This window comes from Astatotilapia calliptera, chromosome 2 (assembly GCF_900246225.1).
Source record: "Astatotilapia calliptera chromosome 2, fAstCal1.2, whole genome shotgun sequence".
In the NCBI taxonomy this organism is placed as follows: domain Eukaryota; kingdom Metazoa; phylum Chordata; class Actinopteri; order Cichliformes; family Cichlidae; genus Astatotilapia; species Astatotilapia calliptera.
In genome coordinates, this window is record NC_039303.1 from 25,730,510 (window position 1) to 25,758,415 (window position 27,906).

Genomic DNA, 27,906 nt, shown 5'->3' on the forward strand with positions numbered 1-27,906 from the left:
CAAGAGAAGCTCTGTAGTGATAAATGTGAAGTGTTGTTTTCTGGGGGAGACAACATGGGAAATAACCACTCTTCAAACTTGAGCATTCCCTCTGGCTTGTTTGGTTTGCCCCTCTCCAGCAGAGAAAAGAAGCTGAGCTGCAGCACAGAGGGTAAGCCTTACACTTTATTTCTCTGTGTGTATCATTTCAATCTGTTAAATCTTAGTTAAAAAAACAAAACAAAAACAAAAAACATCTGTGGCTGCTCCCTTAGCCATGAGTAGGGGCGTTTTCAGGATTTTTGGAATGGGGTGTCACAGGGGAGATCAAGAGCACAGCAGAGGTACTGCAAAGGAATTTGATGTAGAAACTGGCTTAAAAAGACATGACTTACAGACTCATCTATGGCTCTGGTTCTTGTTACAGAACCAGGACAAAGTGGTTATTATGTGACAATGTGATGATTATTATTAGTACTGCCAAAGTGTGGGCCAGTGCCCCCTGGTGGGTTGTGTGGGTACTGCAGGTGGGCAACAGTAGTAACAAAAATTCAGTTTGAAGTTACTGACAAGTTTGTACAGTTGCATATTTATATACATTTATTTATATAAAAAAGTAAATTTAAACCCATAATAGGAGGAAGTAAGGTTGTGATAGTACTCTGACCTAAATTTACTGAACCATAATGAAGTTTGTGTCCCAGTGGAAGGTGGGTCACACGTTGGCCTTATCTGTTTGTGTATGACTGGATAGCATTAAAAATTTGCATTCAAAAACCTGTTGTTTTATATGTATATTCAACAAAAATTTCAAGGAAATGTATCACTTTCTCTTGAATTTTGATTAGAGTTTTTAGGTGGGCCTAAGTACTCCTTATGTTGAAATACTTTTCATAATCTTATTCATGATATAACTGGATCGTTATTATTGCTGTTATTATATAATTGTTGTAGCTTTAGCTATAATAATACAATTACTTTACAAAATAATAGGCAACTAAAATGTTAAACTAAACAATATTGAGTACAATGAGTAAAAACTGCATCTGAAATATAATGGAGTAAAAGCAGAAAGCAGAATAACATGGAACTACTTAGTTAAAGTAGAAGAATATTCAACCTGAATAAATGCACTCAGTTACATCCCTACTAGCCCTATCCATGTGCTCATCTAATGGTGTTTAATTGTAAGATATAATAGCAGTACTTTAGATATAAGTAGTGCTTTAGTTCATATATCATATCTTTAGTGGGGGGCATCAGTTATGGGTTAGGTGGCACTGGTCCTCCCCACGCCTCTCTTTTGGACACGCCTCTGTTCACCAGCATGTTTTGATTTGGCAGGTCTTTAGACCACATGACCTTCCTGACACAACCATTTGTGTCTCCTACTGGGATCGTACTAGGAATGTTTCATGTGTTAGGTGAATGTATAAGCCACCGTACAATGGAGCCTTAATGAATGCAGGGTTATTCATAGCACCACACGCAATTGTCCCACAATAATATGAATTCCAGTCATGTTTTCTGGCTCTTTTTCATATACTTTTAACATTAAACTTTGTACTTTCACATAAAACAAAAAAACAACACATTTTGTAGCTGAAACCCTTCTCCAGTGTCTTCACGTTTTCCCCACACCCTAATCAAACTAAACTTCTGTATTTGCTTTTTCAGACAGACAGGAAATGCCTGTTGCTCATATTGTTGCTATATTGAGGTCCATGTGGGCTGAGAGAGGTTAAAAGAGGCCACTTCATAGCTTCCCCAACACCCCCGAGGGGCTGATGAGAAACACACAAAAAAGCTTGTGAGAACAGACAAGGAAGTGACTGGTGGAGAACTAATGTAATCTCGAAGCAAGGAAAATATACAAACTGACTGTGTTTTCAAATTTTTGGTCCCACTATTGTTTCTTTCTTTTTCCTGTATTTATTTATGCCTCTATACATCTACACAGTTTTTTTATTTATTTTATTTTCAATAGACATTGGCATCTTTTTTCTCTTTAATCACGTACATATAAACATTCTGTACTTGCTATGATCGCAGAGGAATGCGTTTTAGAAATGCGCATATGCGCCGCTAGGTGGTGCCATTGTATCATATTGATATCGCTCTATGGAGGGACCCTATTAGAGGGATCAGCACTTCAGGATTGAACTGGCAAGGCGAAGTATGACTTCATTGGACTTTTGTGGACAAGCTGAACTACATCTTTCATCGGAGTCTTTCCCTGGATTAAGTCGCAGCACTGGACAGAAACACTTGTTTCTATTTAAGCATCCATTGTTCATTCTGTGAAGCAGCTGCATGCTTATTCTGCAATGAAGTGCAAGTAGATCCTTATGTCTTTTTGCTTCAGGCAACAAATGTGACTGTCTAGTGACCGCTCATTGGGTTTTTCCTATATTTAAAAGCTTCACAGAACAAGAGGGTTTCTCTTTATAGGACTAATGGTACTTTTAAAGCATTTAAATCAGCAGAAGACCTGATAGCATCTGCCAGGCTGGTGTTTCAAATTACAATGAGGCGGAGGAGAGAAGTGGTTGTAGAAAAAAAAGAGCAGAATTTGATTTGTTGTCTTCAGATCTCATGCATGTTTAGGTTGCATGCTGTATGTGTTACAGATTGCCTGCATTTTATATGAATATCAAAATAAGAATGTCCTTTGTGTGAACTTGTTCATTTCCCTCATTCATAACAAAGCTCTTGGGTGGCAAAGAGGGATTCAGTTAAACATTAAGCAGCGCTGACTTTATTTATGACCACTCGGCTGTGCGTGCGCCTGTGACAGAGAGAGGCAAAAGAAGAAAGAATATGAAAGACATTATCATTTCGGCAGTAATATTCGGTGCATATATATCACCTATTAATCATCTTCATTGATGGGAAGTCACGCTGTAAGCAGTCGCCATACATTTTTAATACTGATTTCAATTTTATAAATAGGTCCAGTCAGTTGGTTAAAGCTAATCCGTTTGCGGCTGTTCAGAGCAGTTCCCGGCTCTCATGCTGTGTGGTCTGTTTTCTGTTAAAACACTGGCAACAAACCCCAGATCTCCCTTATCGCAGCCTCAGCTTCCTCCTCCAAAGGTCAAATTCAATTATCTTTCCACTTTATTTTGCTCCTTGTCTTGTCTCTTCACTTCCAAACAGGGGAGAAGGTTTGACTACCTTCTGAACCGTGTGCTGGGATGGCTCCATAAATCTTGGGGTGAAAGCCTAATTTCAAGTACTGCGTTAAAGGGCCTACACTGTAGAAGGGGTTTGCATTTATACTTGCACGCTTATGAGTCAAGGTGTTGGCAAAACGTAAAAAATGATTGAGTCTAAACTTGGATTGTGAGAGCTGCAGAAAGGAGAAAAACATCATAGATCTGCTTTTTTTGCAAAGCGCTACACAACAATGCACCAACATGGATGCATACCTCGTCGAGGCGGAGTCCAAGCAGACTTAAAAAAAAGTATAATAAGGATTGCTTGTCCTTGATGTCCACAGCTGTCTGCCCACCAGCACGCTATAATTCTGCCTTTCACCCTGAAGTATGCATTTGTTGTTGGTGCATTGTAGTGTAATGTCTCATGGATGAGTCTTGGCAGTCACAAAAACATCAACAGGACTTGAGCCTCACTTTCACACTGTGATGATGGACTCTATGTCTCTCTATGACCTAAGTGTAACACTGCATAATACGTGGAAGTGCCTGAAAATGCTATCATACAGACAAAAGGATTTTGTTGTGCAACTTGTAGGCTAGCCTTGGAAAAGGGCTGGTACTGTGGATCTCTGTCTTATCAATAAAACATAGAGAAAAGCAGAAGAAGCTGCACTCTAATTGATAACAGACACACAGTAATTATGTCTCTTGTTGTTGCTAATCCCCTGGGATATTAGATATACTTTAGGAAAGGAAGTTCTCATATTTACAAGCTCCAAAAATAGCCCTGTCATCCAGCACTCTCAGTATATCAGTGTCCTGTCTGAAGCAGGGGCCCTGCAGAAGTTTCCCACACGTGTCACATGAACGATGTCATGACGAGAGAGCGAGGGAGAGAAAAAGAGGGTCATGGAGTAGGAAAGGAAAGAGGGGTTGCTTTAAGGAGAGATAAGAAAAATAACAAGTCCAAAAAAGCCCACCAAATGATGCTAGAAGGGGAGGGGGGTTACGATAAAGGGTGTGGCTGGTGATTGACCCATTGGCTGCAGAGAGAGAACAGGAAAAGGGGAACAGATGGGCGGAAGCACTCAGCAGTGTAGAAGTGTTATAGGGGAACAGAGCGTCTGTGAAATTGACTCGGTTTTCCTGCTTCAAATAAAAGTTTACGCATTGGGGTTTTCTGGCACCCACAACTTCGTCTTTCCTCTCCTGGATAAAATAAGAACAAATTCCAGAGCTGCAGTCTTTACCTGTTACTGGGCCCTGTTGTTTACCTGAAAATTTTAACTGCATACTGTACATTGTAACATCTCACAAGGTCCTGGACATGATATCCTCTTACAGAGTTCCCGCTGGTGCGTGCCTTTCCACGGCAGTTGTCTTTGATGTCCGACATGCAGTTTGTCTTTGGAGTTGGGCTTGCGGATAGCAGCTTGTGTCCAGTTCAGCACATTCCAGCTTTGCTAGATTTTTATGACAGTTGAATTAACAGCTACATTTGAATGTCAGATGCTGGCCACCTTTATATGATTTAGAGAAAAGAAAATCGAAAATATTTTGTACAGGGGAAAAAAAATCAACATGTTAGTCATGAAATCTACAAAAACACAAGATATGAGTAGCTAAATTGTATATATCAAGATTTCATCAGTTTCTCCAAATATTTTTGTTCAAAACCATGAGTTTACTTTGAATAAATCAAAGCGGTCCTTTGCTTTCACTCTGAAGTTTAGAAAGTTCATCATTCATCTGTCTTATTTTGCGATTAGAAACAAACAAAAAAGTAATTCTCACAAAAAAAATAATCATTCTTGCACTTCTATGTGAGAAAGGTGTTTATTTTGGCATTGAAGTCTGATTGGGTCAACCAAAACAAAATGATCTGAATCGCAGGAAAACTTTGGCTGCCTATTTGTCTTAGCGTCATGTTTGAACTACAGTCACAGTTTTGCAAATCTGTCGAGGAGCAATGTTTCACCACATACATCGTTTATTTTTCTTCTGCTTTGTCTGGAGAGACAGTGATAAGATGCAGATACCCGGCTAGCCAGTATAATTTTCTGTCTTCATATTTCCTGAAAAATTCTCTCTGTTTGTAGAGTATCAAATATATAGTTGTAAGAGAAACCTCTGTATAAACACCTGAATCACATAACAAGAGGGGTGCCATGATTTTTGTGTCGTTTGCTGACTGATTTGATCATTTTTTATGGACTCACCATCACTGATCTGTTATGCTGTGCATCTCACTCGTTGATCTTGAAGTTATATCTCAAGCAGCAGGAAAGAAAACAGCCTAAATGTGCTCAGTGAAGTGCATCCGTCCCAAACAGCATGGTCGCTAGCAGAAGAGTCAGTACGCACACCTTAGCTTCAAGCTGCACCATGGGAACTAGGGATGGATGAAAGCTGTTTCCCTGGAGACCTGGACAATACGGGACCTGCTCTGTAATTAGCTACACCCACCCGAGTCAGCAGCGAGGCAGGGAGCATGCCTCAGCTCAAGATGTTTCTCTGACTACATGTTGCTGCTTTGTTTTAAAATAGTGGGGGGGAAAAAAACATGCAACGAGGCAATAGGGTAAAAGACAAGGACATAGCAGCAGGAAAGGAAGCAAAATGGGCAGCTAAGATTACAGGTAAAATATATAAAAATGTACTAAAATTGTTACTTTTATTGAAAGCAGAATGATGTGATTCTCCGTTGGACTTTAAACAAAGACTTGTCATGGACTGTATATAGACGTTAAACACAGCAACTGCAATGTGACCAAATGGTTGCAATGTCGTAGTTTGAAGACTTTATCATGAGTCATTTGAAGACTGTCAATATTTTGTTGTTATAGAGCCAAATGTGACCATATTTGGACAGGAATGTGGACTTCTAAGTTATTTGCTCTTTAATGCTAGCAAAAGTATTAGCCTGATAGCATTAGCCTCACATAGACAAAGAGATGTGCTAGATAAGTAACATACAAGTAAAATGAAAATAAAATTGGACTCTCTGTTCATCTTATCAGATGATTCCTTTAAATCATGCTTTGGTCTTGTAACTGTAAGCATGTTTATTTATACTTTATGGAGATTGACTCAGTTTTGGAGTAAGCCTCAAGTGGCAATTTCAGGAACTGCAATTTTTGGCACTGGTTTCCAGTTTTCCTCACCAGAGGTCTCTGCTTGATGCTGCCATCCGCTAAACATTTTAATGATATTAAATTTGCTAATTAAACTTTACCGTTAAAGTAAAGATGTGCTAGTTGGCATGATATGTGTTATAAGACAAACTCGAGCCTCTTCATTTAAGGGTCAGTGAGCAGAGCTGCGGGCCTTCAAACTGGCCTAGATACCAAAAAGAACAGCACGTTATTACTGAACCTCTGGTGCTGCTAGTGGCTTGAATTTCTTTTATGACAGTTGACACAAGTGACTCATGCACCCAGAACTAGGGAAGGAGAGGCCTGACTTATGTGCCCCCTGGAGTTTCATTTATATGTCCTTCATGGTGCACAGTCCAGTGGAGAACAAAAACTGCTTTGTGTTAGAGCCTCTGTTTTAGTTTGCTCAGATGTTTTTGATCGGGGGATAATTTTTTTTGGGAGGTGGTTAGAATACACAAACTGTGGTGAAATCACAAAAATAATAGGCATCTATCATCAGCCATAAGGTGAACCCAGAGGGAGTTTTACTATTTTGATAACATTTAAAGCTCAGGCGCCGATAAATTAGGCATTGACCGGAGCAACAAAGTAGCTTCTACGACTTTTGACATGTGCAGAACACTGTATTTTTTCTGCCTTGTATGGGAAATTTTCAGCAGAACAGTCCTGCGTATCACTCCTAACCCCCAAGAGAGGGCCAGAGAAGGGGCAATTAGTAGAAAAACAGGAAAGCTAGAGTTACAGGGAGGTTACCCTACATGCAGCTTATGTCTGTCATACTGTCTCTGGCTACAAACTGCAGAGCAATGGAAAGAGATGAGTGCTGAATGGAAATATGCATTTATGTAATGCAGTAGCTGTCTGCTCCTCCATATGCCCCTCTCCTTTTGGACTGTGAGACAAATCAGGTGGACCTTAATGGTCAAAGAAACGCAATTCCAGTAAGCTGAGATGCAGTGCCAAATGTCAATAAAAAAAGAATGCAGTGATTTCCAAGGGAAAAAAAACATAAGCCCACTTTTAAAATTCACAATAAAACACTTATAAAATGTTTAAACTTAGAACAGTTACTATTTTAAGAAAACAACAAGGTCATTTTCTATTCATGGCAGCAATATGTCTCAAACAAGTTGGGAGAGGGCCATGTTTACAACTGTATAGGATCTCCTCTTCTTTTAATAACTGTCTGTCATCTGGGAAGTGAGGAGATCAGCTGCTCGACTTTTGTGAGAGGAATGTTGTCCCATTCTTGTCTAACATAGGATTCTAGCTGCTCGCTGCTCCTGGGTCTTGTTGGTCGTATTTTTTGTTTCATGATGGGTCAAATGTTTTCAGCTGGTGAAAGGTCTGGACTGTTGGCAGGCCACTTCAGTACCCGGACTCTTCTACTACAAAGCCATGCTGTTGGAATAGGGGCAGTGTGAGGTATGGCATTGTCTTGCTGAAATATGTAAGGACTTCCCTGAAAAAGATGGAAGCATATGTTGCTCTATGACTTGTACTTGTGCCTTTCAGCATTGATGGTGCCTTTCCAGATGTGCCAGCTGCCAATTCCATAGGCACTGATTTCCCTTTATAGCAGAGATACAGGCGTTTGAACTGAGCACTGATAACAACAATTTCAAATTCGAGTCTTCTAACCACGGATCGGTTTTCCAGTTTGCCTCAGTCCATTTTGACTTCGTTTACGTACGGCTTCGTATGTATTTCTTTGCATTGCCTGGAAAACTGGGTTCACAGGCAGTGACTTCCATGACGGAGTGCTTTCATCGCTCTTTTCAATGCAGTGCCATCTGAGGTCCCGAAGATCACGGGCACCCAGTACCGATTTTCAGTCTTGTCCATTCCGCACAGAGATTTCTCCAGATTTTCTGAATCTTTTGAAGATATTTGACAATACACGATGAAATATTCTTTGCAATTTTATGTTCTGGGACATTATTCTGAAACTGTTGGACATTTTGTTCTTTGCAAATTGGTGAACATCTGCACATCTGCCTCACTAACACTCTTTTTTATACCTAATTGTGTCACTGACCTGTTGCCAATTAACCTAATTAGTTGTAAAAATGTTCTCCAGCTGTTTGTTTTTAGTACCACTTACTTTTACAGCCTTTCGTTGCCTTGTCCCAAGTTTTCTGAGACGTGTTGCTGGCATCAGATTCTACCAGACATGAAATTTTTCTTATTTTTCTTAAAACGAAATAGCATAGCAGTTTATTAATCCCACCGGGGGTAAATTGTTTTGTTGCAGGCATAAAAATGTAAACACAAAAGATAGAAAATGCAGACTCATAAGTCCAACTAAGGCACTCAAAGCATAGTTTTAGATTAGATATTCCAAAGTTAAAGAATACAATGTACAACAGTATAAACAAGATAATGTAAGTGAAAATAGTCCAGCCACAGTTTGGACGTAGCTTCTGGTGAATGTCCTCCTGTGGCTGTCCAGCGTGAGATGTTCCAGTATCGACAGTAACCTCTACCAGAGAGTCAGACTTCACAGCCACAACGTTACTGGCCTTGCAGATCAGTTTATTGAGTCTGTTGATATGCACTACTGTCAATCTGCTGCCCCAGCGCACCAAAGCACATAGGATGGCACTGGACACCACAAGAAATCCTGAGCAGATGGCAAAGGACCTCAGTCGTCTCAGAAAGTAGAGGCAGCTTTGGCCTTTCTTGTAGAGACTCCATGGATGGATATAGGGGTCACTGGTGCTCTGGTCGACCTCATGTCCACAACCTTAGCCCCTTCATCTTTTTATCAGTTTTAACATTTGATATCTTTTCTATTTTCTGTTATGAATAAATTGAGAGTTTATGAGGTTTGCAGATCATTGCATTCTGTTTTTATTTGCGTCTTACCCAGTATCCCACCATTTTCAGGATTGGGTTTGACGGCTGCTGGCTGTTGTTCCTGTGTCTTTTGTTTTGTTTTTGACTTCATAGAAACTTTTTTTCTCGAACTGAGAGCTTAGCCAGGTTTGTTGCTGAACCTGGGCTTAGATCTCATGTACACTGTGACCGACATGGTAATAATAGCAAAAGTATTTTGTGTCATAACCTCAGGGTCTGCCCTCGGTCATCGAGCCCTTTGTGGTCAAGGTTACTGGGGGAGCGGTTTGCAAACAAATGAAAGGAAATATCCAGCTCTAACTGTAACACACAAGCCTGTATGTCTCCTATAAAGTCCACATTATTCTGTCATGTCATTTAAAGCTTACCAGCACACTTCAATGCTTCACAAACTGAACGCTCCACTTTTCAGGAACATTAACTTTAATAAAATGCTGCTCCGGCTTTAGCGAGACATTATATTACGTGATGAACACATGAAAGGGAAACTACATAAAGGCATGGATTAAAATGGCAAAATGGTTGTAGCTGAAAAGTCCCTAAACTTGGCTGCTCAGCAGTTTAGTTCCCCTCAAACCACTTGAGTTTCTCTAATGAGATTGTGAATTCTTTTCCGCTGAATAGTTGAGAGTGAATCAATTTAGAGGTTCGAATTTGGGACCCGGAAGGCAAATTCTGACAAGCCTTAAATTGCTTGGGAGGTAGTTTGCTTTTGAACGGTGTCATAAACTCTAATGATGTTAAGAGGCTTAATTGGAATTTTCTTAAATATAGCTTTGTTGTTTAATACAGACCACAAGAATTCACTGCCTCACTTTTGTAGCCCTCACAGGATTAATGTGAATATGGCACGGGACTTTACACAACTGCGGTGCAGCAGTGGAAGGCTGCGGGTTGACAACATCTACCCGGCCTTTCAAAATATGATCCCTTAAAAATATATTTACACTGCGGTGAGACCGGGTTGGTTATAAACGCACATATTTACACAGACCTCTGTTTATTGGGGCATTATTTACTTTTAATCTTCACGAGATCCCCTTTTATTTTTCACTGTTCTTCAATGATGATTAAAAATATATGGCTTTAGCTCGTAAATTTTAGTGCTCGACAAAAACATCTCTTTCTGGAGCATGCCTGACAGACTGTGTGGAGTGAGCCTGTGGCTGTTTGTGTGGAGTCATGTTAAAGATGACAAAGACCTTGACCCGGGCATCAATAAGCCTTCCTATTCCTCTTTAGACTGGAGACCAGTCTGAGATCCGATGAGCCCTCTGACAACTGTAGTTTTCCACTACATCAAATAAGCTACAGTCTAGTAGATTAAAAGATGAATGCATAAGGAACACATTAAGATTATATGTCTACGCAACACAGTGTGTGTGCTTTTGAAGACTTCTCCAACTCATACCGTAATGGAAATTTTTTGTAAGGGTATGAATTTCGCATTAGGCAATACCTTAATTCGACCACCGTCTTGAGCCACACCTGAATCTGAAGACAGTGTGCGAGAGGCTAGAAGACGTTCTCGGCCAAGAGTATTTCCTGCATCTCCTCTGGTGGTGCATCCGCTCCTCATCCCAGAGAACATCGAGACAATAGAACAGATGGAGGAAGAAGACTGTCTGTGCATCTGGTTAAATGCATTGAAAGGACATTTTTAGCAAGCCTCCCACTGACAGTGAGGCCTGAAACAACATGGAGGAGCCATGACACAGCTTCATGTTTCACTACCAGAAATTAAAATTTAGTAAGATGTAGCAAATTTTTGTGCATCTAAAATGCTGAATAACATCAGATTTTGTTTTTCTCTCAGTGCCGCCTTGCTTCTGCTTCCATTGTCAGAGTAGCAGAGGTCATTTAAAGCTAGGGCCTGACATGTTACATAATGTCATGATTTAGACTCCCTCAATGGAAATTGAATCAGGAAATCCCCCCCATACCACAGTTACTATGTCCTTTACCATTATTAACATTACTGTGTCATCCACTCTTCGCTTCCAGCTGTGGATTTCAGCCATGTGTAGCCCACCTTTCAAGATTTGCATTCCTTTAACTGTCATCTTTCACCCCTTTCTTCATATATATGTATAATTAGGTTTTAGTTTTTTTAAATTATGTATAGATAACATCATTTTTAAAAAGCTCAGATTGTCAAACGACTGCATTACACTGCATCATCTTCTCAATTTACACCACTCGTCAGTGATTCACTACCAGTGGTGTTTTTAATTTACTGAAATGTGAAATTGCAAAAGTGAAACCAAGCATTTTGTCTTCTTGAAACTACCACAGCATTCAGTCCTATGATCTGAGGATTTTGCAAATTAAAACAGTCTGTGAGGGCACCAAGCACATGGCAAGAACTCCTCCTAAAATGGCTCCAATTAAAGGCAAATGCTGCACAGTTGCTTTGATTTATAAAACAAAACAAAAAACTGTATCTTTCTTTTTTTTTTAAACGTTGAGTGTTTCATCATCTACGTGAGAGGCTTTTTACTGACACAATGGCCTTGGCAATAGTTGAACTCTTACTGCGTTTTTTGAAAAGCAGGTGCTTGACTCCAGTGGCCCGTTAAGAGTCGACCTAATGAAAAGACAGGAGGACACATTGGAAACAGATGTGAATGCACCGTAGTAGAAAACAGTGCACAAAAACAAAAAAGGTGACCAGAAAAACATTGTTGTATGAATGCGGCTTATTGTGCTGGCCCATGTGTGTTTGATGGAGATGGTTGTGTTCACATTGAAGGTGGGTATGACTCACTTCATCCATTAGATCAGTGGCTGGGGTTTGGACAGCAGCCCTCCCCCTGATACTGAGACCACCACACACAAACCTTCCCAAACAGCCATCTGCTCAGCATTTCTACACATGCCTTTGAATCTTTAAAGAGATTTAAAATACTGCAAACGTAACACTTTGCTGTCCAAGGACCAGTCACTGCGCTGCTCTGCATGGCAGCAGTCGCGCTGCCGCGGGCCAAGTTTCCTTGAGCAAACGAGGCATGTCTGCCCTCCTCCTCTGGAAACAACTTGATTCGCTGTAGGAGCCATTGATATCACTGCATTACACATGCTTAATATCCCAAAGGGGGACCGTATGCATTATTATGTATTTTAGAGCACACCGTTGCTCTAAAGATGCAGCTTTTCCTCTGGACTGTATGTCGCTTCAGCTGGCTTTGCTGGTGTTTTCCGCTCTGGATTAATCCACGTTCGCACCTCGCACTCACTAATCACACCAAAATCTCAAAAGCTTGCCAGTGTACATGGCTCCTTAGTGCCACAGGAAAGTGTAAATTGAAAGTCAGAGCTTAAAATAAATTTGATGTGAAACAGCACATCACCTCCCCCCAGTTAAAGCACTTCTGTTTGATGGGCCAAATTGTGGTTTATGCCAGGTGTGCGTGATTAAGGTTAGACAGTGGTCTTTGAGTTAATAGGGAAATGAACAACAGTCTTACGTGTTAATATCTGATGTTCGGTTAATGCCACCTCAGTTCCTTCTTTGCCCCATGTTATAATTATTACACCCCTTAGAGGACTTTGTCACTTATAGTTAAACCAAACCATTTTCAAATGCAATAGTGCTGTTTTGTCAAATTCTAACACTGTTACCAAGGAGAATGTGATTTATGCCCCTTTTGGGACCACAGTTTTTTCACTACATTGATTTGGTTTAGATTATTTTTTTTTAGCTCTTTAACAAAAATATGTTGCTTCATTGATTTTAGAAGCCACATCTTTTTTTTTTTAGAATTAGGAGAAGGTCATAGTTTAGTTAGAGTGTAACTGGTACACTAAAAACTACACTGTGGGAATACACAGTGTGTTTACTTGTATGCAAAATCAAGTAATATGTATATCGCTAAATACAAATACACCACTCGGGCATAAAATTATGACATCCCGCCTGATATGGTCCTGGTCTCACTTTTGATTTACCGCCCTGACCCATTGAGACATGAACTCCACTAGACTCCTGAAGGTGTGCTGGGGTATCTGTCACCAACATGTTAGCAATAGATCCTGCAAGTCCTGCAACTTGCGAGGTTGGGCCTCCGTTGATTGGACTTGTTTGTCATCCTAGAGAGATGAAGGATTGGATTGAGATCTGGGGAATTTAGAGAACAATTCAGCACCTCAAACTCATCCCTGTGCTTTTCGAACCTTTGCTGAACCATTTCTGCTGAAAGAGGCCACAGCCATCCATGAAAGGGTGTACATGGTCTGAAACAATGATTAGGTACATAGTATATAAGTGTAGCAGCACGAGGTGGGAATAAAGTAAATACTCTTCACAGTTTAAAAGACAACGCCACCCTGGGAATTTCACCCAGAAGAATACTGGAAGTAATACTGATCACCAAGAAGGCACTTAGGTTTGTTATACTCAGCACAGAGACGAGGTTCGATGATAAAAACAGTTTGACAATTTATTAATAAGCAGCATGCATATGGCCGCTGTCCACGCTGACTTCCACTTTAAAAGGCTGGCAGCAGCAGGAAAAGAAACCTCGCGACAGGAACAGACAGTAAAAGCAAAGCAGCAGCACTTCAGTTAGCTTAGCGTTCTGTAAAACTAAGGCCCACACTTCCTGCAAAGCATAGTAAGTATTTACTATAAAAGAACAATAAAAGGCAGAGATCGTAACAAAACTGAGTAAACAGCGTCACGAATCATGAGCAGAGTGGCTCATAGGAGGCTTCTACAGCTACGACCTAAAAACAATACCTGTTTACCACCAAGTAAGGTAATGTACGCACTACAATGACAAAACACCTTCCAGCCGCGATGGAGGCTTCAGAAGGGTAACCCGCAAATGATCTCTGCAACACCAAGGGAAGTCAGGTGACCAAAAAGGAGATCACAGGTAAGCGATCCAGGAACGCTCAAATGGCCGCTATTTATAGTAGCGCCCCCCTAATGCGTCAGGCCGAAGGTGGGTTGAACCGAGAAATAACATTCATCCTGCCATATGACATAAGTAACATCCACATGGATGGCAGGACCCAAGGCATCACACTGCCTCTGCTGGCTTGTCTTCTTCCCATAATGCATCCTGGTGCCAGGTGTTCCCCAGGTAAGTACAAACACCCATCCATCCACATGATGTAAAAGAAACAGTCATCCATCAGACCAGGCCACCTTCGATTGCTCCATGGTCCAATTATGATGCTCACATGCATCATAATTGGATGGAGATCAGCATGGGAACCCTGACTGGTCTACAGCTAACTAATTTACATCCTTATATTATGCCTCATTGGTGTATATGACATTGAGAAGGGGCATGTGACAAGTTAAAACAGTGACCTGATGGCTCTGTTATACTCTGGGAAGCAGTTTGCTGATATGCTTTGGGTCCATTTCTCAGTTATTCAGTGGCTAATTATCCAGTGCCAGTGGTCTCTTTGAGGATGACAATGCTTCCATTAAAAGGACACGAGGAGTCGCTGCATGACTTAATGAGCATTAAAGTTATGTAAATTATCTCTTATGGCCTTCAAAATTACCAGATGTCAACCCAAAATTGGACACCTGTGGCAGATTTTAGACTGATGTGTCAGATGACGTTCTCATCCAAACACCAAATGAGGAAATATCTTTTGCAAGAGCGGTGTTTAATCCCTCCAGTTGAGAGTCGGTGCCAAGGCTCATTGAAGTTATCCTGGCAGGATGTGGTGGCTCAGCACCTACTAAGACACTTTGTTGTTTTTTCCCTGTAATTTATCATCCATTTGTATTAGGGCCCTGTGTGGAAAGATTGATGATGTCATTTTTTAGGAAGGCAGTTTCTAGAAAGTGTATTTCCCCAAGTATCGCACAGTGGATATTTGTGCAGATGCCCCACTGTTTCTGCAATGATTGTGCAAAAAACGATCCTAAAAAGTACAGTTCTTTTTCTTTGGAGCAAAGTGAGCCTAGTAATCATGATGGTTTCATTAACACCCTGTAGTCTGCACTCACACAGTACATCAAGCATCAGGGGGAAGTAGCAGCACTTGTTCCTGCAGCTCTGTTGTGTTTACAGTTAAACTTGATTGCAGAACTCATTGCAGCCTCATATTCACTTCCTTTGTTAATCCCTTTGCAGTAGCAACTCTTTTTTTGGAGGCAAGGGTGAGGGCAGGGGGAATTTCGCTTCTGCTTCGCTTCACCCCCTACACCATTCACCAAGGCGCTTATAAGGAGCCACCATATCCTGCTAAAACAAACAGCATTGAGGAGCAAGAAACAAACGCTTTTGTCTTTGAGTTATATTTAGTTACAGTCTGCCTTCACCCAAACACCATCTCACACAAGGCTTGCTTGCCCTCAGATTGAGTTAGATCAAATATGACCATGTTGTCATCTACCAGAAACCAGCGGCACTTCTCCCCCCCATCCCTTTGCAAATTGGCGGGTTGACTGTGCTGACAGTCAACCCGCACACACGAACCACCTAATTCTGCCATGCTTTCCAATTAGTCACTGCCATGATGGTGACGTCTAGGACGTATCATTTGCGAGCATAAATATTCATGCATTTCCATTTCTTCAAGAACAGATTCTGTTCATGATATTTGTCACACTGCTGCTGCTGCTGCTGCTGCACCTCGGGCTTCTGTAATGCTCATGCTTTCCTAGCTCCCCCTTCACTGATGTTCTGACTCCTACAAGCCCTGCAGGCCATGGCTCCTCAGAGAGCAGTGCGGTCCAGAAGACAGGAAACAGCTTGAGAGAAGCACAGCAGTCAAGGCTGTGGGAGGACAGAGGATAGGGTGGGGAAAAAGGGGATTTCCTCATACAATGCTTGGACTTTTATCAAAAGTGTGGAATCCTTATCTGCCGTGCACTCTATGAGTGAGTGATAAAATCTGGGTCGCTCCCCTTGCCATTGGTGTGTATATTGCTTTAGGGTTCTGTGATTTACAGTTTTGCTATCTATCAATCTATCTGTTAACTTTATGTAGATTAATTCACCCCCACCCCCTGCCACTACTACCGCCACATCCGTTAAACAGCCATGATGGAGTCATTTTATTGTTGCCAAACTTTCCAGCATGCAGTTATTATATGCAAATATCTCAACAGACTCTCCTTTTGCATCTCTATCAAACATACTGTTTGTCTTAAAGGCTACACGCCCACGGGGCTTCATTATAGCGGTGATTAAATCACGATTAATTATTAAGAGGCTCTGAGATGTTTTTGAAGAGGTGGGGGTGGGGGGGGGGGGGGTGTCTATGCTCGCTGTGTCTTTAAAGTCGTGCAGAGGGGAGCCCGTACTAAAGAAAGGAGGGGGCTGCTGTGCGCCAGTTGGAGGTATCTGCCTGTCGCAGCGCTTGCTGTTGACATTAAGAAGAGCGTGTCGGTGGTCCAGCGGGGAGGTACAGAGCGATCGGAAGGCACTGATACTAAAGACTGAAGCAGGTCCAGGCAAATATTCAGCAGACCCGTGATACATGGATGGACAGAGAAGCACTGCAATCGGGATTAAGTTGTCAGCCGGCGCGAGAAATTTCTGGATATAATGGGAAATTCAACACCTAAACCTTTGATAGGTGAGGCTCATTACTGATTTATCATTAACGAGGCTGGTAATGTTTACACAAGATAGGGTGTCTGTGCGGAACGGTTTGATACCCAGTGATACACATGGCTTGTCCTACTTGTGTTCGCTCTGCGTACAGACGCGCTTCCCATCACGGGGGCGCAGAGCGTGATTCTCAGGGAGCGAGTCCAAGCGAGCGCTCCAGCAGCAGCAGCAGTCGCGTTTCTCCTCATAATCACTTTGAAAGCATCATTTACGAGGTTTATACAAAGGGATGTGGCCTCAAAATTTTGAGAGCATTAGCATCGAAAATAGTCAGAAAAGTGACTATTTAAGCTAATGCTGGGGATCTGATGCTTGGGCATTAATAAACTGTAGCTACATAAATAATATGGCAGTTATTTAGCTCATAAATAACTACAGAACATACAGTGAGGAAGTGGGTAACCTGCCCTCAGTTATATTTCTGTTTGCAAATTAGTTGAACATACAACACTTACATTAAATTGATTTAAATTTTAAGCATTTTATTTATTTATTTTCATTTTTTTAGTGTCATCATTGCTATGATAAACAAGGATTTAGCTTTTTCCCCCCCTTTTTACTTCCCGCTTCCTTTTTTTCTCTTTATGTGTGGCACTAACAGCAAATATCTGGCTGTTTATTTGCCTTAGATTCTGGTATGATTACAGACTAAATCACCAAGGGCACGCACTACAAGGACACATCAAGAAGCAAAACAAGAAAAATCACCACAAACAGTAACTGAACAAATATGAAACTAGGCCACATTCTTAATATATGCAACTATATTTGCTGCTGATCGCTTCCAGTATCTCCGAGTATCAGAGGTGTTTTATGTAAAGTACAGTCTCAAGTGATTGCCAGTGATTTGCATGTGGGTTGATTGTCAGCCCCTAGTTTTTGAATAAAGCTGCTGTAATGAGCTCTCAGAATGCCTCCTTCTGAGCCACTTTATGGTGACACCTAGAGCACATTACTTGATAATCAGTTCCACATATCACTTTGATTTAATGTCTGTCACCCTCTCACGCCCCCAACAGACCCACTCACTGGCTAAACGATGTGGTTGCTGCCAGAGCAGCTGAAGTGGGGTTTGGCCTGAGAATGTTTAGTCATAGAAAAACAGGAGCAGCCTGGATCCTATTAATGTTTTAATCAAATATCTGCATTTATGCAATCCATATCACAGAGTATATCTTCTCATCGCACAGAGTTATTTTGTTGGCTTTAGAGGTGATTACCAGGAAATTCCCTTAAAATCCACATTGTCTTGCTCACTGAATCATTTACAATGTGATGAACACATACGTCTGAGACATATGAGTGACTAAAGAGCCTGATCATCTCGTGGCCAAAGATAACTCTGATGAATGCACATAATCAAATTTACTATCAAAAAGCTCTCTTTGGCACGGCAGTTTGTCTTGTGAAGTCTTATGATTGCATTTATTTGCGCTTTTTTCTATTCATCAAGAGCAAGACAACGTTCCCATGCCCCAACTCTTCTCCAAAGCCAACTGATTCATGTACGGTAGCAGATACTGAATATGCTGTATGCAAGGAATTTGTCTGACGGCAATAACCTCCACCACCACATTAGCTGAACTAAAAAAAACAAACAATTTCTGATCAGCTGCCTGGACTTTGTTCACTGTAAAATGGCTCCAGCTCAGATTAGATTGCACAGATTTCTGATTTTGAATCTTAATTTAAGCTTCTTTCCAGAAAGCTGCAGATGACTTAGAAATGAGTGACAGATTGAAGGAATAACCAGTGGACAGAATCAGTCAGAACAGGAAAGTGGATGGCATTTTTTAATGCGCTGGTCCAAAAGGTCCTATAGCTGTTCTCTTGGGTTTATTTCTGGCAGCTATGAAGGCCATAGAATACCTCGCAGTGACCCATTGTGCCTGTCTTCTAGAGGGACTGATGACCATTTTTTAAATATATTCCCCCACATGGTGTCGTGATTAGGACAGTGGACTGCGTTATTTAACATCCTGGTCCAAAAGGTCTTACAGCTGCTCAGTTGGGTTGAAATCTGGCGACTATGAAGGCCATAGAATACCATGCACTGATCCAATGGCTCAAACACTGATCCAATGGCTCAAAGCTATGACCTCATTCTCACACTAGCAAAGTAGTTTTGGTGTGGATTGTTTCAGATGGTAGGAATGAACAACTAGAGTGAATGCTCAGCAGAGGATTCGCTTGTTAAAAGATGTTTCAAAGATGACTCTGCCAAATGGTGGCAGGTTTACTAAATGGCATACGGACATTTTGAAAGATCACTGGGTACTTATTTTTCAGAAATAAGTACCCAGTGATCTCTGTGGCGCCAATGTAATGTGTATTCATGAGAGAAACCAGCTAGGGCTAACACAGACCTTGCTGTGAGCTGTCCCTTGCTGCATGACCTGTTGTGCTATGCCTTTCATCTAATAATGGCAAACAAGTGTCTATATCAGGCTTGGTCCTTTAACTGCAGACTCCCACTATGTCACTCTGTCAGCAAGGCAGATGAGCTGAAGGCCTATAGGCTAAGCCCCAACATAGTCTGGCCAACTCCATTTGACCAAAGTATATTTTACTCTTTCAAAAGCTAAATTCCTAGAGTGGAAAGGGAAGGGGCACCAGCACATCATTTGAGATGTTACAGATGTTCTTGCTGCTGCTTCATAGTTTAGAATATAATCAGTGATAATGTCTAATTTAGGAAATGTACTGTGGAACATTTCACTGAGTTATTGTCTTTTTCGCTGTGAATTTTAAACAAATGTAATCACTCTGCGGCCCCGGTGGAGTGTAGAAACCCAGCATCCCTTTGAAAATTGAATCTGAGCCAATCTATACCTTAAACAATAGTCTAAAGCTTTAATGCCATTTAATAGTTAACCCAAGCCCCCCCACCCCAGCTCTCTCTTGAGATACTTTATGGTTTGTCCTGTTTGATTCCTGAACATTGTTAATTTGTTTTGCTCATAAAGAAATTCCTTTCCCCAGAAGGGCATTGACTCCTATGAAGATGAGATCAAAGATTAAGCTTTTTTTATTTGGGTATTTCTATACTGACTAGGCACTGTGTGATTCATCCACCACTTCTGAAGATAACTGTGGAAGAATCAAATGCGTTATTCAGGGATTTTAGGCCACGGATGTGTGTATCTCATAAATAGGAGGAAATGTTAAAATGATTATTATTATTCTCTCTCTCTCTCTCTCTCTCTCTCTCTCTCTCTCTCTCTACATACATACATATATATATATATATATATATATATATATATATATATATATATATATATATATATATATATATATAGATATCGATATAGATATGTGTGTGTGTGTGTGTGTTTATGTTACTTTTAGCCAAGCCCACTACTTTTTATGTTTCCCGGTGTTGCGTGGACATGGTTTTGACTAAATTTACAGTATTTCATTTTGAGATATAAATACCCCTTACGGATGTGGTGAGATGACTGATTTGGGACAGTTTGCCTTTTTATACTGTAAATATGGACTACATGCTAAAAGAAACTCCTTGTTGGGAAGAGCAGAGTTTTAAAAAACTTATTATGGGGAATAAAGTATGCAACTTTGGGCTTACCTCTGACCTCTAAACCAGCTATATACATATAATTAGCAGGCTCTTTATTGCCTTTTTTCTCTATTGTACCTCTTTTCTCTACTAGTAGATACAACTCTGCAACCCCGCCCGGTGGCTACTCGGCAGTACTACACCCTGCCTAACAATGGGGCAGCTGTTGAGAGAAGAACGTCTGCTCCCCCAGTCAGTATCAACATGGAGTCACCTCGCTTTCACCCACATGCTAAAGGCAAGAACATCAGGCTGGATGGGCAGCTTCGGCGTGCCACCCGTAAGAACAGTTTCTGCAACGGCATCACTTTCAGCCATCGGCCTGTGCACCTTTATGAAAAGGTTTGTTTACTTTCCTTAATTAGTTTTGAGACTTTTTAAGGAGGTATTCATTTAAAGAATCAAAGTAAAAGGTTATTTCACTGTGTCATTCAGGTGCGTCTTCGCTTGACTGGTGTGCACACTGGATGGAGTGGAGCTTTACGTTTTGGTTTTACTAGCTTGGATCCCAGTGAATTAGCTGCTGCTGATATCCCCAAGTATGCTTGCCCAGACCTGGTGACTCGGCCCGGTTACTGGGCCAAGGCTCTGCCCGAGAGACTGGCCCTGAAGGACAACATTTTGGCTTTCTGGGCTGATCGCCATGGAAGAGTTTTCTATAGCATCAACGAAGGCGAGCCCATCCTCTTTCACTGTGGACTCAGCATCGGCTGTCCACTGTGGGCCATCATAGATATCTACGGCATCACTCAGGAGGTCACACTGCTTGGTAAGCATCTTCTTATGTTGTTGTATTCTCACCCTAATCAAATGCTTATGTTTTCTGTTGGGACTGCAGCTGAGTGAGGCGAGCCGCGAACTTTTTGGAAAAGGATGAAAATAACTTTACTCAGCTTCATCAGTCAGCTAGAACGCTTTAACTGCAGTGACATATTTTTATGGTTTTAACACATTCACAGCAAATTCAAGCAGCTTCTTGGGAGTTCTACAAAGCCCTGCAGCACCACAGGATGAGTTTGTAGGAGTAGTCAGTTTGTAGTGAGTAGTCGGTTCAGCCTGAGCACTTCAAACCACTCTTCTTCTCCTCCTTTCAAACTTTCTTACTATCAGTTTCCTGCACTTTATTACATTCTCCCTTGACTCTGCCATCATTCCCATCACCCTTTCCCCTGCGCTTCCCTCTCATATGTACTGGGTGTGTTTATCTTCAGTCTGACAGGAGCTCTGGCCTTGTTTGGTCAAGTCGGCAGATCCCAGGAGCTTTGGTAAGGGGCCAGTGTGCTCAACTGTTCCTGCATCACTAGAAATAGTAATAAAGGAATGCATCATAAGTCAAAGGAGGACTACTAGCGGCAGACTTGTTTATATCAGTCTCTAAAACAGACAATTTCAGCTGTGCTGTGGATTCTCTGCATGGACTACGGCCGTTTAGAGAGCACACAATGGCAAAGAAAGGAAATGAAATAGGGAGGCAAATAAAATATTGAATGACACACGAGCTCAGGACCAACAGAGCTTATTTGTTCTGAGAGGGAAGGTTTATTTAACAGCACAACAAACATCATAACAAGAGCGGCGTATGAAGGGCTCTAAGCACAGATGCTTAGTCTAGCTCTCTTTGGAGTGTCCGTCAAGAGGATTTATCAGAAAGGATGTCAGCAAACTGTTGTTGCTTACTGTGTGAAAGTCATGTTTGATTTCTTATTTCAAAGCTGCTTGCTGTCAGCAACGGTAAGAATAAGCATTAAATACCAACACGGATAGACAGAAGTGCTTTTGCAGAAATGTCATAGATGCCAACATGTCTTTTTTTCTCTGTCTTTTTTTAACACAATGCTCAAGGCGAGAATTGCTTTGCACTGCTAAAAAATACAGGAAATCCTCAAAAACCTTAATGTACTACTTTTCATAGTTGTTTATTAATGAGCAATGTGTCTGAAACAGGTCCATTTATTTGTTATTATTTTTTGTTTGTTCTCTTTATAGCTAAAAAATACCAATTATAGCATGATTTCGAAATCTTAAATCTAATTATTTTCTGTTGTTTTATTTTGAAGCATTTATTGCTTGAAAGAAAACAACTGAAAAAGTCAAACTTGTATTAAGGGCCTTGTTACCATTGTTTTCCTATAAGAATTCCCACAGTATGTGATAATCAGATCAATTATTGGGTGCTTACCTCACCAAAAGTCTGCAGCAACACAAATAGGATCCCAGGGCTTACTGCTTTCATGTCATAGTTTTACTATGAAAAGGCATTCCTAGAACAAAGAGAAAAGGAACACCAAGAAAGGAAGTGACCTGAGCTTATCTGGGAAGAATCATGTAATTCTATGTCCAAGTCACGTACTTGCTTTTCCATATTTTCCACCACAGACAGCACGTTTGCTGAGAGTGTGGGATCCAGCTGCCTGAGTGCGGCCCGTCTGAGTGCCTATCTCCCCCAGAGTAGCCACGACTCAGCCAATTACAGCAACAATCAGTTGGAAAACAACCAGGCGGCTGCTGCCAAGATGGCCAACCTCCAGCTCAATAACTACACTCAGCTCATCCCCTGCTGCTCCTCCACCTCTTCCTCCTCCACATCATCCTCATCTGCTTCCACTGGATTCATTGTCCCAAGGGTGGTCCGGGGTCTCTCTTCTCCTCTGGACAATGATTTGCACTTTCACCTCATCCGTGGCTCTGATGTAATACTCTCTGCAGACCGTTCAGCTGCTTGCATTCATTTTCTGGACAGCAGTCGGACTCTGGTGTTCACTGACAGGCCCTTTCACGTGGGTGAGACTTTGTACGTGGAGGTTGGCCACCTGGGCCTGCCATACTTTGGGGCGTTGTCATTTGGTTTAACATCCTGCGACCCAGCTAATCTACATGCTGGGGACCTTCCAGCAGACCCTGAAGTTCTTCTGGACCGCAAAGAGTATTGGGTGGTGCACCGGGTCTTCCCGATGCCTTGCTCTGGAGACGTGCTCAGCTTCAGTCTGCTGCCCAGTGGAGAGGTGCACCACGGGGTGAACGGAGTGGGACGTGGCAGGCTGATCTGTGTGGACTCCTCTCAGGTCCTGTGGGCCTTTTTCACCCTGCATGGGGCTGTTAACAGACTCAGGATACTTGGTACGTGTATTTAAAGCAGCACACAATCAATATCAAGAATCAAACCCCGATATTTATTATTCCTTTTTCACTGTAATTCCCAATGTCCTTGAATTTTATTAAGGTAATTAGTCCAATTAGATCAGAAGGAAAACCAGAAAGAAAAACAAAAAGTACTAAATAAAAAAGTTACAGGTCTTAGGTAATATCACTGCATTACATAAAACAGATTGCAGTGTTTCGTAATGTGCCTCAATTGATGTCACTTGAGTCAGTGTCATTCAAGGCTAAGGACTACTAGCATGCAGATGAAATAAATATCTAAGGGTAAGGAGTTTGAAAGAAGTTGCCAGACCTCTGTAGCTTACTCCTCATCTCTTTGAGGCTGCCAGTTTCAGACTACATTACCATAGACTGTAGGGACTTGCCCACCACAACTTTACCAGTTTGTTTGCCAGCATGCATTTGCAGCCCTGACTTTAGCAGTACCCAGGGTTAGACGAAATACATTATTTTAAGTTAGAAGTTATCAGCTAATATTAGCAAGCTTGGTGAGCAAGGTATACGTCTATGGTATCCATATGTCTATGGATCTTAACAACAGTCACCTTAAGGCACTATTGTAAGGTAAAGACCCTACAATATTAGAGGCAGAATTCTAATAATCAGTCGGCTGTTGGCAACAGTGGGAAGGAAAAAACTCTCTTTTGACAGGAAGAACCAAGCTTAGGCAGTGGCAGCTATCTGCCATGCCTCGTTGGGGTTGAGTTGAAAAAAAAAAAGACAGCATAGGGAGACAGGACTAAAAACACACTTTGGAGAGAGAAGACAAGATTTAATGACATACAGCACTGGTGTATAAACACATGGGAAGTGGAGGAGAATAGCTCCAACATCCTGAGCTTATAGCAGCATAACTAAGGGATGATTCAGAGTCACCTGATTCAGCCCAAACTCAAAGCTTTATTATAAACGAAAGCTTTAAGCCTAATCTTAAAACTGCCTGTTGCCTGAGTCCAAATTAGGAGCTGGTACCACAGGACAGGGGCCTGATAGCTGAAAATACTTTTAGAAGCTCTAGGAACCATAAATAAGCCTTCCCTCTGAGAATGAACTGGTCTATTAGGGTATCATGAGGTCTTCAACATATGATGAGGCCTGATTTTTAAAAGTTTTGTATGTAAGGGGATGAGTTTTAACTTCAGTTCTCAGTTTAGCAAGCGAAGAGAAACCAATATTGGAGAAATATGATCTCTCTTATAATGAAATATAACAATTCAGCCTTGAAGTAATGAGTGCAAGAATTAGGTTTTTCAGCATCACTCTAAGAGACGGTGTTTCTAATTTTAGAGATATTGTGCATTTGAATGAAAGCAGTCATTTTATTTGTTTAATGCGCACGCAGAAGGACAAAGATGGACTTAATTTTGTCTGAATCTAGGAGAAGAAAATTACATGACATCCAGCCCTTTACGTATTTAAAATGCGCCTGTTGATTAACTAATTTCTTTGATTCGTCATCTGACGTCACACATAAATAAAACCAGGTATCGTCCATTAAGCAAAGAAAATATATACCATATATTCTAATAATATTGCCTCAAGGAAGCACTCATAACATAAAAAGTAGTGGTCCCAGCACACAACCCTGTGGAACTCCATAATTACCTTTGAAGTCTTGTTCACATGCACAAATAACTCCACAGCTGGGCATATTGTCAGTGAGGAATTTGCATTAAAACTGTGTCACAAAACATCAACAGCAACTCCAAAAAATGGTTAAGGCCTCCATTTACAAGTGCAGTGTAGCAGATAGCCACCTGCTAAGCTTGTCAGTTTTATATTAGCTGCTACTAGCAAAAGACACATCTATTGTAATCAAAGACAAGAAGACTCTTTGGTACACTCTAGCTTTGAATTACTTTACCTAAGAATTTTTGGTTTGATTCTTTTATAAACTTGTTTACATTGTGTTTAAAAAAACTGCATTAAAGAGAAGGCACAAAAATAACTGAGATATCATGTGATCAAAATTCCTCTTGTTCAGTCATGACTGAGAAGTTGCCTGTTGTTTTCCCACTCAGTAAATAGGTTACGCCTTTAGCCTGGGCATGTGTCATTTCCCGTGTTTTGTTTTTTTGTAAGCGTATTCATTTGGCCTGAGTGGATTTCCAGCTAATCCCCCAACAGCATGCCCTTACTTGTTTCACTGACTCTCAATGTTTAAAGTTTAAAAAGGAAACAACTTTTAAAGTCACATGTCTCTTGAAACAAGCAGACTAATGAACAAATCCATGCAGAGAGGGAAGTGAATCTAAGTCTATAGTTCCTGCCCTATAATCTCCAAACAAAATGAGTGTGGGAGAGTAAAAAAAAACAAACTATGTGATACCTTCTTCTGTGCACAGTGATACTGTCTGTGGCATGCAGTTCTGTATATGTGGAGACAAGCTTATGTAATGTACAGAACAAGAGTGACATCAATCTTCATATTCATCTCTTTGACACAAAACAAATGAGCATATTTCCGTAAAATGTTTTCCTCTAGTACTAAAATAATGAAAGTCTATTCTACCCCCTACAATTCATTTTTTCCCAGGCTGAAGGAATTTGAAGGCATTTGAATAGTTTACGTCTATGTGAGCTTGTTCAGCCTTGAGCTGTGACCTCTCTTTCCTAGTCTCATTTTTAACGGTTTCTGATCCCCCGATTTTCTCCTAAAAGAAAAAGTAAAATCAGTCCACAAAGGACACGTGCATATCTAATCTGACTGGTTAGACATGGTCAGAATAAATCCCAAATCTCTAGTGTTACTGTCAAACATTTCAAGGGCACATTGCCCCAGAACATACCAGCTACACAGCTCACCTTTAAAAGCCACTACATTATATGGAGTTTGTTCATGTGTATTTATATTTGCGACACAGGAACATTGCAGTCCAGTCCTCCTTCTACATCCCCCACCACTTCACAGAGCAGCAGCCCAGATGACAGTGACTCAGACCTGGCATTCAGTGTCAACAGATCCTCCTCTGCCTCTGAATCCTCTCTGGGTAAGTTGCCAAATGTTGACAACATACCCAAGGCTACAATGTATATAGAAACCCTCTCAAGATCACTGTAATAAGGGTTTGTGTGGGTTCTTGTATTATGTATGACCAACAATCAGTTGATTAAGCCCCAGTAAACTCTGCTGCTGTATTAAGCATTGATAATTTAGCAAATATTTTGGTCTCAGATTAAGACTGGCTCATAAATTAAAAAGGCATGTAAAAGTAGACATAAAACTAACTCATTCACAAATGAATAAAAGTAGTAGTAGTGCTGATCTGAACCTGGAATTTTCTTCCTATAACAACATGACCTAAAGGTATCTGTCTGCATGCACCCATGTCTGCTCTTTTTTAAAATACCCACATATGTTTTCTTGCTTTTTTCTCCAGTGACTGCTCCCAGCTCGCCTCTCAGTCCTCCCACCTCTCCGGCTCTCACTGCCTCAGAACTGCCCTCTGCAGGAAAAAACGGAGAATGCACCGTTTGCTTTGACCAAGAGGTCGACACAGTTATCTACACCTGCGGACATATGTGCCTGTGCAACGACTGCGGGCTCAAGTTGAAAAGACAGATTAATGCCTGCTGTCCGATATGCCGGAGGCCTATCAAAGATGTTATCAAAACATATCGGCCGTGATGGCTCAAAAGTTCAAACAGGTGAGGTGACTTCCGCTGTGGGATACCACCTGTTGCTCCTTCTCAGGCTTTGCTGTACACGTGTACATGGATCTTGATCTCAACTGGAGATTAGCCACACTAGGACATAACTGTGCCTATCAGATTTTATATCTTGAGACAGACTGAACTGTGTTGAGGCTCATTTTTAATACACAGTATCCATACATGAGCACCTGGGTTCTGGCTATGAAAGAAGAGATGAAACCCGTGCTCCCGTTTTGTATTTCCCATGTGATGTCACATCTATTCGTTGAGCAGAAAAAGCCTCTCCTGAATTTCTCGTTTGTCATCGTCATCGTCCTAGAATTATGTGTGCTTTAGCAGAATATGCGGACCATCGTCTATGACTTCTAGTGCCTTAGATTTTTGTCACATAATGTGTCCAAGTAATTATACTAACAATCCTAGCCATATTTCCAATGTACAGTACTAAAAGTTTGTGGTGGGAAAGGGCACAGAATTTATGCAATAAAAGTTGTAGTAGTAGCTAGAAAGAAGGTTCTAGTATATATGAGTGTGTTGGATTTGAATGTTTGAAAAGTGTAATAGAAAGGACCCGGCTTTGCACAACGTGAGATTAATAAAATGATTTAAGTGTGTTTAAGTGTGTCGCCTTTCTTATTAACACTTATACAGAACTTTAAAAAGCACCCATCATCTGATGAGGTTGTGTAATCAGAGTTCAGTTTGTAGAAATGTAGTTTCGTATAGCATTACATTATACTTTTTATTGTTTAATATTGCAGAAACGTTTA

General features: G+C 41.1%; 1 protein-coding gene across 4 annotated transcripts; it reads left to right on the top strand.

The window, feature by feature from the left end:
• Window positions 1-27,755, top strand: neurl1b (neuralized E3 ubiquitin protein ligase 1B). Of its 4 annotated transcripts, none has more exons than XM_026190272.1 (6): window positions 1-151; window positions 20,418-20,665; window positions 20,759-21,092; window positions 22,700-23,440; window positions 26,347-26,472; window positions 26,863-27,755. In XM_026190272.1, the coding sequence occupies exons 1-6, from the start codon at window positions 55-57 to the stop codon at window positions 27,108-27,110; spliced, it is 1,794 nt and encodes a 597-aa protein (XP_026046057.1). In that variant the 5' UTR covers window positions 1-54; the 3' UTR covers window positions 27,111-27,755. The 4 variants fall into 4 exon arrangements, with proteins under 4 accessions (XP_026046057.1, XP_026046067.1, XP_026046074.1 ...); XM_026190282.1 differs by having other exon boundaries at window positions 20,421-20,665; XM_026190289.1 differs by lacking the exon at window positions 1-151 and adding an exon at window positions 16,431-16,708.
• Window positions 27,756-27,906: the final 151 nt, after the last annotated feature.